The sequence below is a fragment of the Malaclemys terrapin genome, chromosome 6 (genome assembly GCF_027887155.1).
Source record: "Malaclemys terrapin pileata isolate rMalTer1 chromosome 6, rMalTer1.hap1, whole genome shotgun sequence".
Lineage (NCBI taxonomy): Eukaryota > Metazoa > Chordata > Testudines > Emydidae > Malaclemys > Malaclemys terrapin.
Window position 1 is genome coordinate 113,238,473 of NC_071510.1, and position 16,048 is coordinate 113,254,520.

The 16,048-nt window shown below is 38.2% G+C and overlaps 1 protein-coding gene across 9 annotated transcripts in view; it reads right to left on the reverse strand.

Annotated features, from left to right (window-relative positions):
- Positions 1–16,048, reverse strand: part of NEDD4L (NEDD4 like E3 ubiquitin protein ligase) — a 347,299-nt gene that overhangs the window by 159,543 nt on the left and 171,708 nt on the right. For 4 of the 9 annotated variants that reach the window (XM_054032687.1, XM_054032690.1, XM_054032689.1 and 1 more), the window contains 2 exons: positions 14,804–14,842; positions 11,814–11,867 (listed from right to left, as the gene is read on the reverse strand). In XM_054032687.1, the coding sequence (XP_053888662.1) occupies positions 11,814–11,867; positions 14,804–14,842 (93 nt within the window). Of the gene's footprint in view, positions 1–7,470; positions 8,903–11,813; positions 11,868–14,803; positions 14,843–16,048 lie in introns of those variants that run through there. The other 5 variants (XM_054032686.1, XM_054032684.1, XM_054032682.1 and 2 more) reach the window with 4 other exon arrangements.

Below are 16,048 nucleotides of genomic sequence, written 5' to 3' on the forward strand. Positions count from 1 at the left end.
CAGAAGGCCTGAGATACTATTTCTTGGAATGCTGCTTCCTTCACGAGCACTCGGTGAATCGGTTTTCAGCTAAGCCACTGAGGTTATACTTTGGGGGGGAGAGAGCATAAAAAGAGCTCAAGTACACAGATGTCACTACCCATTTCAAAATGATCAGCTATTAGTTGCTAACTATCTGATTTCCACAGAGAGGAGGGACCAATCCCCCTGTCTACACAGGTGACATCAAAGGCACAGAAGTACAATAATACATCATCTTTTCTATCTAACTACGCTGCATTCTTTTAGTCCTCGGCTGTGCCTTTTTTGAAATGTTAATCATTGGGAGGTTAGAGCATTTCAGCCCTCCATATCCTAGACATTCTGCTCTACAGTAACACTGACCAGGTGAAAACACTCTGGCTCTCCACAGATCATGTGCGGAGTTAGCACAGTGGAGAAGCCTTGAAGCATGGTGCTCCAAGAACACACGACCAAACAGGTAATGAAACAAGCCCACCTTTGCAGTGAGTGAAATTGCTTATTTGCCTTTACAATTAAGACTACATATCAATTAGCACACAGTACATCCCAGTCACAACACACTTTTGACAAATGAGATTGAGGTAATGCCATTTTCTTGGCGGCTTGGTTATAGAAATGGAGGGGTATTCTCTGCAAGAGATCTGGATATAAGCGCTCAGATCTCATTCCCACAACCACTGCAGGGCTGGCATGTGGCTAAAAGGCCTTTACTTTGTTGAATACTGTGTGCAAATACATATTTGCAATCATATATACAGCATACAGTGATATTGTCTTTACATGAACAATTAGCAGCAGTTAGACGCTACTATGCTTGAATGATCTATGTTAGTAAAACACTCAGCCACCAGTATAATCAAGTTTCACTGTCACCAGTGGCTCCCACCACACTGATTCGTAGTGGAATTGACAGCATATCCCTGAGGTGGTAGCCAGGATAATAGAAAATACAAATAAATGACTTCCAGTGTGATCAGGGGAGCAATGAAATCTTCTGGTTCTCCAAGTGGCTTAAAGAAACGCCAGTTTAACTGTCCATCAGTAGTGCCTTTCCATGGGGATCACGGTAACTTGCAGGCAACTCTTATTTAGAAACCTCAAAAGCTTCAGAAATCCACCAAATGAGCTTCTACACATAAAACCTAAGGCAGCCAATGCTGTAAGAACAAGTAGTAGCAAGTTTGTCTCCAAGAGGTGCAAAAAGCAAAAAAGTTGGGACTATGGAAAGAGATAGTGAGTCAAAGAATATTACGAAAACATTTAGAATGTAATACTTCTGTTTTACAAACACACGCACAAGACAACTTTCAAATGCCATTCTATAAAGCCTGGGGATTCTGGGAACAAGACAACAAACGTAAGAAATCCTCACTGACATTGTAGCCATACAATTTTCAGTTGTCAATTACTCATTTTATGTAAGTCTGAAGAGCACAAATCTCTACCCTCTCTATACATCCTGATTTCGTAGAATCACAGAAGTGCAGGGCTTGAAGGGACCTCAAGAGGTCATATTGTCCATTCTCCCTCTCTGCGGAGGGGTTAAGTAAAACTAGGCCATACCTGATAGGTATTTGTCCAACCTGTTCTTAAAAACCTCCAATGATAATGATTCCACAACCTGCCTAGGTAACCTGTTCTAGTGTTTAACTGTCCTCACAGTTAGAAAGCTTTTCCTAATATATATATCCTGAATTTCCCATCCTGGAAACTAAGATTACTTCTTGTGCTACCCTTAGTGGACAAGAGGAACAATTAATGACGATCTGGTTTATAACAACCTTTTATATAATTTGAAGACTTACATCCCCCCTTCAGTCTTCTCTTCCCTAGACTAAACATACCCAGTTCTTTTAAGCTTTCCTCATAGGTTATTTTTCCCAAACCTCTTATTTTTGTTGCTCTCCTCTGAATTCTCTTCAATTTATTCAAGTCTTTCTTGAGCTGTGAGGGCCAAAACTGGAGGCACTGCTGCAGCTGAGGCTTATACATGACACTCCTGTTAATATACCTCAGAATGACATTTGCTTTTTCAACAACTGAATTGCATTATTGACTCATTCAATTTGTGATCCACTCTAACCCTCAGATCCTTTTCAGCAGCACTACCACCTAGCCAGTTATTCCACATTTTGTTGTTGTGCATTTGATTTTTCCTTCCTAAGTGAGGTACTTCGCGTTTGTCTTCAGACCAATTCTCCAATTTTTCAAGGTCATTTTGAATTTTAATCCTGTCCTCCAAAATGCTTGAGATCCCTTCCCAGCTTGATGCCATCCACAAATGTTATAAGTTCGCTCTCCGCTTCATTATCCAGGGTGTTAATTAAAATATTGAATAGTCCCAGACCGGTGAGTGACCTCATTAGTTATGTCCTCCCAGTTTGAGAACAAACCACTGACATGGTCTTTCAACCAGTTGTCCACACACCTTATAGTAGTTTTATTTAGACCACATTTCCCTAATTTGCTTATGAGTATGCCATATGGGACTGTACCAAACACCTTACTAAAGTCCAGACATAACATGTCTACTTCTGCCCTATCCCCACCCCACCCTCACTAATCTGGTTATTCTGTCAAAGGAGGATTGTTTTGGCACAATTTGTTCTCCACAAATCCATGTTGGCTATTACTTGTCATCTTATTATGCTCCAGGTTTGAACGCGGTGGATAGCTCAGTGGTTTGAGCATTGGCCTGCTAAACCCAGGGTTGTGAGTTCAATCCTTGAGGGGGCCACATAGGGATCTTGGTCCTGCTAGTGAAGGCAAGGGGCTGGACTCAATGACCTTTCAAGGTCCCTTCCAGTTCTAGGAGATAGGATATCTCCATTTAAAAAACAAAACAAAACAAAAAAACCCATCCTGATTCATAATTTGTTCCAGTATCTTTCTGGGTATTTACAGTTACTTGGCTCCAATGAAGAACATTTAAAATGCTTATGTTTGAATATTTTAAGTGGGTAGGAGGCCTTGGAGAGTGCAGCTCAATATACTCCAAGTATAAAACAGATACAAATAAACTAAATAGGAGCAAGAATCTGTTACAAGAGGGAGTTTGAAGATTGAGCATTCGTTGTCTATGTTCCCATCTTCTGAAAACAAACAGAGAAGGGCAGAGGCATTAGGGTAGGGACACTGCACAGTTAGAGCAGGTGATTGGCACCCAGGTCTGAGCACTCAGGTTAGCCTAGCCCAAGTGTGAGCATTGACACAGCAAAGCCCTACCCGTGCTACTGTGTCCTCACTTTTCTGCATTGGTCTGTGTGTGTCTGGGGGAATATCCTGTGATTGTGTGTGCTGAGATGCTCTAGCATTCTTTCCCAGTCATTTCTATCAATTGTGGGAGAATCTGAATAGCAGGAAGGAAATGGAAGACTATTAGTATTTGAATGATTTAGTATTTGTCTGCACCCTCACAGCAAAGGGGTTCCAGCCAGGTATAAAGCACAGCTCAGGCTTTAATTCTGTGCAAGCAAGCACAGGTTCAAAGTGCAAATAAACCCTTGTTTGAGGGTTGTGCATGTGGATGGTAGTGGGGTTTGGGCAAAAACACATGTGGCGGCACAGGCTAAGATTACAGTGTAGACATACCATAAGAGAATATTCTGATGCAGTTATCTGAAAAGAGCAGATATTTTTACAATGAACTAGATAATGTGATCAATTCATTTCTAGTATTTCTTGTGTTTCCATTAATGACTAATTAGTATATTGGAAACAGGTATTCTTTTAAAAATATAATTTTTAAATAGTAAGTAGGAAATCCTATATACAGAAATTATAGTCAAGTGTCAACCACATATAGTAGAAGTATAGTCCAGCTCTCTCTTAAAATATCTATTTACAATGTTTTATTTTTTCATATATACCACAAGAAAGCCATCAAGGAGGAAGAGAGATTGTATATTTGCACATATTTTCAGCTCAATCCTGTTTTCTCTGAAGTTAATGTGGTTTTTGCCACTGATTTCAATGGGAACAGGATAGCACCAGGTAAGTACGTGGCAACATACCTTTGCTTGTATAGTACAGATATAGGTGTATAAACACAACCAGAATCTTTATCTGCTTATATCAGAATCTTGTAGAAATTTAGATTTTTAAAAGCAGGTAGGCCCAAATAAATCCATTAAAAAAAGCCACCTAAAAAGTAGTTCCAAGCTCATAATTTTCCAACAGCAAAATTTAGACAATTTTCAATGGGATTTAGTGATTACTGTAATAGTTGGATCTGGTTAGATAGATATTCCTGAGGAAAGAAGAAAAAGAATGAAAGTTCAGTTGTAACAACTGCAGGACTGCATTCCAAAACTCTGGAGGTGTTAGGTCTTCCTTCTCAGTAATTATAATACAATACTGCAATAATTTATTTGTCAAGATAAAAACAAAACAATAACAAATGCCCACTGGAATACTCAGATATTCTCCAACACCAGCTACCCCTCACATGGGATTTTTTATGTTCAGTTATCACAGTATTTCTAGCATACATACACAAAAACCCAATAATATAAACACGATCAATAGACAGAATAACTATTGTTTTTAATATGCAGACATACACAGCATGAAAACTTTCACACTGCATATAAAATATCAGAGTAACTCAAAGAATCTACCGAGATTTCCAATACATTTTTTCAAGTTGGTCATATGTTCTTATTTTACCTAATATTTCATGATAACTCAATGAAATATATCCTGCCTGCCCAAAAACACTTCTGATTAAAACAGAAGATATTTGAAAGATCATAAACACTTAGTAGCAGTAGGACTGCAGACGCCCGCATGAATGTTTTCACTCAAGATAAATAAGGCTATAGCAGCTGCTGTCTACAGTCCAGGGCCCATGCCCTATATCAATCAAATACACACAAACTAGCTTAACTGGAAGAGTCTAGAAATTATTTTACCCTAAGAGCTTTAACAGGAAAAACTTTTCTCCCCAGTTTAATGAAACAATCATTTCTGCACACAATTTATCATCATCATGGGACCATCAAAACAAACTTGTAAGGAATGAATTAAAAATGACACCCCACTGAAAAACATTGTGTGTGTAGACTAAATAAAGAAAATCTTTCATCCTTAAGTTGTTTTCATTGTCTAGCTTTCCTCCACCTAGTAAATGTGTCTAGTAAGCTGCCTCCACCCAGAACATTTCTGGGCTCACTAGATATAATGTGAAGAAAGTAGGATATATCTTTAAAAAAGTCTTAATTAAAGAAACCTATTTGCAATAAAGATTTTAAACCCTGTTTAGATTGAGTGCCTCCGCAACTGCCAAGGTACACGACTCACTGACTAACTTTATGTGGGGCTAAAACGGATTGCCAAGGGTTCACTCAGTAGCAAGCAGCATAACTGGTTTAGAAAATCTATAAATTTATACCCCAAAACATAAATTTACTGTTTAATGGAGGCCAAGTTCAGGAGAGATATCAGGGATTCTTTTCTCCAGTTAAACAGAGATGGGCACTGTTGCAGGGACAATGAAGTGGGGGGATGAACAACCTTTTGGGAAGTTACACAAATCTGATTGTGTCCAAATCTTCTTCCACTGTCTGATTTATGGAAACATTTATATAATATTTACAGTGCTGGAAATGAACCAGGGATAATGAGTGGAAAAGGGCAGTTTAGACATAGGACTTGGGTGATGTGGAGTAATGGTTTATGATGAAGAGCTGTGTGCAATCCACTGGATGTTGGGTGAGGGTGTCTAAAGAATATCAACTGTACTTGTAGAAGAGAAGAGACAGGCCTGGAGTAAAACTTCACAGTGGCTCTTTTTCTCCCAAAATCCAGGATTCAGACATCCTCAAGCAGGATCCAGCATTTCTGCCACCCCAAGCAAAAAAAAAAAAAAAAAAAAAGCCGCGATCGGCGGCGGCAGGTCGGCAGCAGGTCCTTCGCTCCTAGAGGGAGTGAGGGACCTGCCGCCCCCGAATTGCCGCAGGTGCCGCCCCTCTCCCTTGGCCACCCCAAGCACCTGCTTGTTAAGCTGGTGCCTGGAGCCGGCCCTGTCCTCAAGTCTTCAGGAAAATCTGTGTCCAGATAAGAAGTTTACACTTCAAGGCCTAACTCTAATGTAAACAAGATAAAAACTTCTCAAAAAAAGATATTTTAAATGAAAGAACAAATCTTAACATATTGTTGAGTGTGATAGTGAAATCCAAACAAAAGAACTAGAGGTGTTTTCAGCAGGAATACTCAATGTAAAATATTCAGAGGCTGACAGCAAACACATTTAGCAATTTATACAGAAAGGGTGTGATATGGTATATAGCAGAAGAGAAGAATTTTCCCCACAGAGGCTGTGAGGGCTAGTTATTCATGTCCATGTGTTTAAAAACGTATACTGACGTGCTAAAAAGAAAGTTATCTTGGAATAACTTTCACAGTTAGTTTTTGCTATAAAAGCTGCAGAGTCATCATATGGTCTTACTGTATTTAGCAGCTGTCTTTCTATACTACATTTCACTGAAAGAGACCACGAGAGAATGAGAACACACACAAGCAATAAAGACCAAAAGCTGATCTTGTGAGTCTGTTTTCACAGCTGGAGATAGGGTACTTACTATTCTATATACAGCATCATTGAGCTTAGAAACTCAAGTGGGCAGTGTTAAATTGCACGGCAAAGCAATTCAAGCAAATGACAATCCATGCCCCCGTAAGTTTTACCCACGCATGGGCCTATAAAGTATGTTTAAAAAAATATTATAGAACTTCATCTCTCTCTCTCATATTACGTGAGAAGTAGGCAGTATAAGAAGATTTTATATCATCTTTCATACCAAAGCTATATTATAAGATATTGCAAATTATGCCTAAATTGCATTTACAGTAGTTTGATCACATTTCATATGAGACTGAAACGACAACGTGAAAAGTTTTTATTTTAAAGAAGGTCAAGAGCAAAAGTATTCTTTGAAATAAAACAATTCTCATCGCTTGGTACTGAGAAAACAAAATTGGTTTCTTTACTGATTTCTGTCCCCCACAATGTCCTGAACTGCAATTATATTTACATTTCATTTATACATATATTTTAAAATAATATGGAAAGCATTAAAGCATTTGTTTCAAAAATGTAATTCTTTGTACAGCAAGGACTTAGCAAACTCATGAAGAAATAAGAGCAAATAGTAACACTTGGGCTTTCCAATTTGTTAAAACTCTTCAGCTGACGTAACACTGTGTTAAGCAACATGTGAGACATTAGGACTCCAACAAAACATTGCACTGGATGTAATCATCACTGGAAGCAAAACTATTTTAGGTTAGAGTTAGGGATGCTTTACAGATTGTTCCAGAGAAATGTAGATCTTACCAGTATTAATGAGTGAAATTCTTTAGTTACCTAGAATTCAGAAGCTTTTCTATGTTACCATTTACATTTTGCTGGAACACAAGTGGAAGCATTTTCAGCATGTTACTTACTGTGGCACTGGTCACTGTAGGCCCAGAGGTATCAGGGATGTCTTCATCAGGAACTTGATTTTGTTCTTCAGTACCACGGGTTACAAGAATTCTGAAGTGTTGCTGCCTTGTGTTTTGATCTGGTCTGATTTTAAACAAGCATCCCTGCCCTTGAGGAATCCTCTCTACCGAATTGCTTCTAGATATTTCTGACCCATTTCTGCTATTTCCATGCAGTTCTGAATTCCCTCCGCCTTCTACAAGGCTAATTCGTTCTGGTCGCGGCTGGACAGGGTAGGAAGTACTCCTCTCCAGCCGTATGCGAGGATACCTGACCAATCTATTCCCTTTTGTGCCAGTAAAACCAAAATTATAGTCACTTCCTGTACCTGGACCACTTGCCTGTGATTGCTGCAACTGGAAAACAAACAACTTTTTCCCTGAATTTGCTGACGTGTCTGGCAGATGCTGCAAAGACCAGCGTCTGGGTTCAGAGGCAGGGGCGTTATCCTGAACCTCGGAACCAAAGGGCGATAGCATAACCTGATGCATATCTGCGCTTGAAGCGCGATGCTGAATTCTTACACCACTTATGTTTAACCCTGAAGCCGCTTCACTTGCTTCATCTTCTTCGGCAGTCGTTGCAACATCATCATTCTGGTTATTGGAAGGAATTGTACAAAATATTCTGTGATTACAGGAAACAGCTCCATTAAGCCGTTGCCCAGTCTCTTCAGGCATCCTCGGTGGAGAATTCTCTGGGGTTACTTGTGGACTGCTTGGAGAAAAAGAATGACTGTCAACTGGGCACGTGTAATGCTCCCTGAAGTCTGAGAATTTACATGGAAGAGTCTCCTCAGGAGACTCTGGGGCTCCACACTCATCAGCACAGCCGTTCACAGCTTTGCGCTGAAGAGAAATCTGCATAGATGAGCTCCTTGTTGGACGCACCTCAATATTGTTCAGCAGCTGTGGAATAAACATCGATGTGCTTCTTTTTAAGGAGCCCACTTCTTGCAAATCACCGCCACCATAATCCGCTCCATGTCGGGAGAAAGGATGAGGACTGTTTCTTCTTGGCAAAGTGTGGAATGCCATGAAAAAGTCATCTTCTCTCTCTCGGTCTAGGATCTCAGATTCAGGGGCCGTGTTGCTTCGGCCAGAGCCAAAATGAAACCGCAGCCGATGGGCCATGGTTTAACAAAGAGAAGAAAGGGAGAGAGGGAGAACAGCAACAATTCAGGCACTGCCAGAAGTTAAAAAACAAAGACAAACTCCAAGAAAAAGTGTCCCATCTGCCAAACTGTTAGCACTGCAGCACTGATAGCGACAGATAGCAGAAATAGCCCAAGTGGCAAGCAGCATTCCAGGCATGATTGGATAAGAGCAATCAGCGCTCCTACACACTGTGACATAGGGTAGGATGGTTGGAGTCACATGATCTGGTTCCCCCTCTCCACTGCAAGTTAGTTGTGAGTGTTTTTTTTTTTTTTTTTTTAATACCAGCAAGAGCCTGAAACAGCACCTTCACAGCTGCTCCTTTTCCATCAGAAAAGAGCTGCCCCCGCGGGAGAGGTCTCACAGCTGACTAAGGCAGCAAGCACACTCGGCACTGCTATAAATCTAAGCCACATCACGTTCACAGAGCACTTTTGTACAAAAATGTTAACTGCCACAAAAGCACTTTAAGTGTTAAAAGTTCAAGTGGACTTCACAATGCAGATTGAGAAGAACAAAACTGGTTCAAGTAGACAAATTCAGGCTTCATCTGTCAACCCCCTAATGCTACAGCATTAGACTACCATGGTAGAACATAAATAAATATTAGTCCATGGTTATACTCTAGAATTTTTTCACTAGTTCTTTAAAAGATTAAGTAACTAACTATTCACTCTGGAAAAAACCCACAAGTTTCACATTACCACGGTAAACACAGCATAACCTACTCATCCTACACACAGATCCTTTTCTTCCCTTAGAAATTGCAACAAAGAAACCTTACATATGACAAAGACTTCTCAGACAAGGATAGCAGCAGAAATGAACAAGATGGCAGGAGACCGTTTCTTTTTCAGTTTTACCAGGCAGCAAAGACGAGCGAAAACTGAAGAAGGGTATGCATGTAGTTTTGTAATGATTTGACTTAAGCGCCGTACAGAAACGCTGCCCAACGCTGGCAGCCTTCCAATGAGAAAGTTAGCAATATTTCCGTCTGATTGCCAGCATGGAGTATAGCTATGCTTGCTGAAAGCCAAAAGATTTCAAAAGAAGAACATATGGGATACAACCAAAAATTAAAGTAAACATCCCAATTCAGCCCTGCCACATTGCAGAATCTCAGTGTTTAAAAAGGGGCTGTCACAGCTGAGGTGCACTGAAGTTTTAGAACATTTTTGCATGAATCAGAAACAACATCCGTTTAAACAAAAAGTTTCTCTACAAAAGAGAGACAAAATAATTCAATTCAACGAGTGGCAACTTGGGTCCTATGAAAGCTCCAAAGAATTAGTTTTTTCAACAGCTCTACACTGACTTGTAGGTGTAGGGTCAATACTACGTCTAGACATTTAAACCACTGTTTTACAACAGCTTGTTTTCAAATGCAGAAAACAACCAAGTATAAGAGAAATTGAAGCTGATTTAAACGATAAAACTGCCAAGGGCCAGTACAATCCTCTATTGTTTTAACCGGACTATGAGCCAACAATGAGAAAAACATGGGTATTTGCTACACAGTAACTGCACTGTAGATTGCCTTGTGCAAGCACAGGTGTTAGAATTATTTTAATTCACTTTTCAGACAACAGCATGTTTCTGTGCTATTTAAGTAAGTAAGTCTCTCTTTTCTTCTAAGACTAAATTTGCATCCATGGTCTCTGTTGTGGCAAGGATTGGGGGGGAACCTACTGCAGTCTCGAACAACTGGTTTAGGAATGAGATGAACAAGCAAGAAAATTATTCTTGGGGCAAATCTTACAAATGTAAGCTTTACAAGTAGGTATTTATTCCCAGCATAAATTGTAACAGAAAACAGACAAACATAGTAAACTGTTTTAGATCCTAAAAATATGCTCATGCTACAGAAATTAATCTTAGAGTAATCAATTCAATACTCCCTCAATCTAGGCACATAACCTGGAATCCTAATATATATTTAACCATAAGTGCTCTTTTTTAATACAAATATTGGCTCAAAATAAAAGGGTGCAAAGTTACCACACACTAGTATGAGAGAAGGGAAATTGCCATCTCTCAGATGTCCCTGTGTGGTAATGGTTAAAAAATGTCTTTTTAACGACCACCACTATACTGTCATATATTGGTTTGACTGTGCACATCACTACCCTCTGCTGGTTCACATAAAACTCGTTCAAGTTTTCTGATATTATTCCACTCTTGCTCGCCGGCAAAGAGGATAATAAGCTAAAACTAGCAAAAGTTAATCAAGATTCTCCGCTAGTTTAAATGGTAGAGGCCTGGGTTTGTGAAACAGATTAAATGTCTCTCAGTACACTGATCACCACAGACAGTCTCCATATATGTTGCCACCCTGCCACGGATTTGTTACTGTACTTCCTCACAACATTAAATGAGTGGCCCTCTAGATTTTTTCCCCCTGAAAAAGGTTACCTACACAGAGTTTATATCTTTTTCCTTGCATTATGTTAACATTTGCTTTGATGGAGCTGAAAGAAAAAAAAAAACCTCTCTCTTAATGAGAGGTTTTTTTTAATTAACAAAAGGATATTCAAACTACCCAAAATATATCTGGCAAATTTTCCCCCAATATATAGTAAGCAAGTTTGGCAGAGACGTACTATACTTAACTAATCTGAAGGAACCAAATATTTTGTGCTATAGCGCCACATCCTCTATTATAAAAGTGTTCATAAATATACTGTTAGTGGGTCAGACCGTATGCTATTCCAATAATACTGCTTTTTAAAATTTCCTCAAAGTACATTTATAAATTGTGATTATATTGATGTCTTACATCAACTGTATCCAAAATCAGACCTTAGAGATTTTTGCTTAGACACCTATTTAATCTTATCAAAAATGGCAAAGAAGATTTAAAAAAGTAAGTAACTGCATTATGGCTTCCCTAAATGTCTCCACTGCATAAGATAACTTTGGCTCAAGATGAGTGTTATGAATGTTCAGCCAATAAAATAGCCAAATTTCCTGCTTTATATACCTCACTTGACTTTCCTTAGTGTACATATTTACACCACTGAAACAAAATAAACTAATTTAAGGTATGCCAAATTTCCAGGAACTAAAATTCAGGAGCTATGTTACTTCCATATTTAGCGGTGTGATTAATAAAACACACACAAAGAGGAGTACAGTAGAACACTCACCAATCTGTTTTCGTCAAACACTTCGAACAGGAGTCTATGATTAGTTGGGTTTACCTATAAAAAATATATATAGTGTTACTTCATGTTCATTATCTTTATGACAAACTATTCACGGGTACAATAATTTGCTAAATGACCAATCCAAGGCAATAGTAATAGGTCTGACAGGCCTTGTATATATCTCTAAGTATACCTAGTGTGTAAATACACATTTATGTCCTAAATGTACAACTAGAAATGTTCTGGTGTTCAATATGTTTTACTTACAGCTATTAATAGAGCACTTAGTATACTACATCCTTGTTCCTTAAGAAAGCTTCAAAGAGGCAGAGACATTTTATGGATGTCACATAGGGTTATAGGGTCTTTCTTGGTACTGCAACTTCATAGCTCAAGTGTGATGCAGGAAATAGAATTTTTAAAGGATATTCCCCTTTGTTATGGATTCTGAACATGCCATTCAGAATTATGCAGTTCCTCTATTTTTCAACCTCTGCCCAGATCCAGTCAGTCACTGTTCCTAGCCCATTTAACCACATATGCCACTTCAGAAACACTGCTGAGGAGGTGAGAAGGCATACCCTGTGCAAACTTTTCTAAGAGATGGAACTGCTGGAGATGCATGAAGGTTATTTTAGGGCAGGTCCACACTAGAAGCACTACATCAAAGCAGCTGCGCCACTGTCCGATGAAGACACTCTACGCCGATGGGAGAGCGCTCTCCCGTCGGCATAATAACTCTACCTCCGTGAGAGGTGGAAGCAATGTCGGTGGGAGAGTGTCATAGTGCCAGTGTGGACAGCACTTAGGTCGCTTTAACGTCCGTTGCTCAGAGGGGGGTCTATTTCATAGCCCTGAGTGACGTAAGTTAGATCAACTTAAGTGGTAGTATAGACCTGTCATAAGGCTTTGTCTTCGCTGACACAAAGTTGTTGTTGTTGTTGTTTATTGGCAGCGAGTTAACTAAGAGGTGATAGTTATCACATTGTAAAACCTTAAGAGGAGACAAGGCACTTACAGTGTTTACAATGAGGCAAACTAAGGTCATCGCTCTCCTCCCCCACCGCCCTGTGACTGACCTCACCTAGTTTACCTTGTGTTGAAAACTTCCGGTGTTGTGCCTCCAAGGGTCTGCAGTAAATACATAGTGAAGACAAAATACCATAAGGTAAACTAGGTGAGGTCAGTCACAGGGCTGTGAAGCGGAGGATAGTGTTGACCTCACCTAGTCTAACTGGTGGTAAAAACTACTACCAGTTTTTACCACCAGTTAGAGAAGATAGAGACAAAGATTGCTTCTTCCCCTCCAGCACATCACTACAGGGACAGAGTTAAGGCTGTTTGGGTGCCTTGATGTTTGGATTCCTTTTAAGTTTGTTCTTAACACAGTATTTCCTGGGCTTTTACTGCTTTGGTTTTTTGGTAACTGGAACCATATGGTAAATTACTGATGTGTACTCAAAATTATGTTTAGCAAAGTACGTTAACTGGGAATAAATACTAATGATGCAACTGGTAACACATAATTCTGACAATGGATAAACATTTTGATTTGCTGCTTGCTTCTAAGACATTTTTCTTGTAGCCTTTAACGGGGAATCCCAAGAATCAGAAATGTCAAACTTAATATGTGGAAGTGTAACATGACCAGATGAACGTTCTACTAATGAGAATCTTGCATATAACAAATCTTGTTGTGACTGAAATGGAAAAAGCTGGGGCCAGTCATACTGAGTTTAGTGCCAAGACAATTCCTAGAGATTCTGCATTACTCAAAGAAACAGATTTAAGTGCCTTCTGTACTATATATTATAGGAATCAAAATAGCTATCTCTGGGAAGATTGCTTTAGAGATCAAAAAATCTATTAAATTTCACCCTGTAAAAAGCTATTTTAATGGAATTGACATTTTAAAGCATTTATAATCTCCCCAAATTAGATATTAACAAATATTCTCTTGTAAATTACCAAATTAGCACAATGGTCAACAGCTAAAATGCATTTTGACAGGATACTACCATTTTAACAATCCACAATGCCTTTCTCTGTTCTCAAACAGCTGTTCTGAAGATTAAATTTAAACTGTTGAAATTTTACCTAACCTATTCTTGTAAAAACTACAACTGGACAGAAGCTAAGTAACTACTCCTTGAAAACTCTTTGTAATAATTGAAGATCAGAGATATTTTTCATGCTAGCTATTTATGTTCCATAAATATATTACATTTAATTCAGGGTATTTTTTTCATATTGAGCCTATTATTTCACATTTTGTGAATATTTAATGTTTTATGATGAAAATGTGAACTACTACTTATAATAGAAAAGCACTAGATGTTAAGTGCAGTTCTATTAACATTTCTAACATGATTTGACACACGTTTAAAAAGTTACAAGAATAAAATAAATTTGATATTTTCTCTTTGCTTTTATGCTACTTGCCAAAAATTGCACTTTCAATCCTCCTTTTCTATGTTTGCACTTCACTACTTTTGTCATGCTCGCTCAACTTTCAAGATCTTTAACCATGAAACACTTACTTAGTCTCTTTCATCTAGTTATGCTGGGCTATCATATAGCCCTAGGAAGAATTTCTGGTTATTTGCTACTACATTACCAGTTTAATACCACAGCAAACATGATATGCTAAAAATGCATGTTTGAGTGAAGCATATTACATTTTCTATATACATCAACTCAAAGCATGTATAAAAAGAATTGTGCAACAATTTCAATTATCAATTTGTGCAACAAACGTTTCATACATTAAACCATATGGCAAATCCTATGTTTTATTCCATCTTTTAGAACAGATATTAGCCAGTAACTACGTCAGTTCAAGTGATTTTTCTTTGAAATACACAAGAAATATTTAAAGGGTAAAATACTAAAAATAATAAGTTTCTTCCCACCCCTTTACAATGTGGTGTGTTTAATTTTACTAATCTACTTGTAGTTAAACAATTTATTACAAGTAAAGAAAAACTTACTCTAAAATAAAATTCTTCATTCCATTTTGGATTCAGTGTCTGTAAAAGAAATTAAATTTTTTTTATGCAAACATCATTATTAAAATCTTAAAGGCTATTGAGGCTGTCAGTATATTTGCAGTCACTTACAAGTGCATGCATATGACAATCTCTGTTAAAAGTCAATTAAAAACAACCCTAATATTTCATAGCAACAACCACCAAGAATAAAAACATTGCTGTCAAATGATTTAAAACTCATCTACCAAGCAAACTGAGCGTGGGAGGGTATTTTCAGCCGGATGATCCAGAAATAGATGTTAACTATAAATAGGAATCTATCAGTAGAAGGGAAATGATTGAGGACCTCTGCAGAGAGATCGTAATGAAGACTAATTTTAATGAAATATAATATAAACCAAAGTAAGGAAAATGACCAGTTTTTAAATACAAGGATGAGTTTAGTTCTCCAAAGAAAGTTATAGCTCTAGACTGCAAAAAGGTAACATTTGTTTTTGTTGAATTTGCTTAGGGCTTTTTTCCCCCAGTTTCCCAAATAAAGGCTATAGAGCACCACAATTTTGTATTAATGATTTGAGTAGAATATGCACTTAGCTTACAACCTAAAAGGAGACCAAATATAAGATTATCAAGATGAACAGATTAGTAATAAGAATATTAGCAATATGTGTAATTCAGTTTTTGAAAAAGAATAATCTGAAGTCCCCATTCAGATCATTTTAATGTCAAATGATTTTCCCTCACACACACATACATGCACCCTTGCCCCCTGTCTCTCTCCACCCTAATTATTGATCATCCCTGCTCCATACAGCTCAGAATTGGGGACAAAACGTTAATTCTCCCAAAAAGCCAAACACAGACCTAAAGCTATATCACATTGTGCCACAAGACCACAAGCTGCCCTTAATCACAGGCTCAACACCAAGTATCAAAGCATACTAAACAATCCTATGTCTCAGCACATTGCAAGGAAAACTGCAGTGATTTGTTTTATTGCCTTGGGAAATACTTGTTTTTAAGTTTCCTAAGTCTACCATGCCATTTTTTCAAACAAGTTAAAGAAATACCTGTCACTGTTTCAATATTTCCATTGTCGTGAGGGACAACAATCCCACTCAAAGTGAGGGCTTTTGTTCTAATTGGCAGAGGGAAGTGAGGTCTTGCACTTAACTCAATGGTATTTCTCTTTCTGTATGTAATGCAATAGCTTCTGAATGCTTTATCCAGCCAATTCCAAAATTT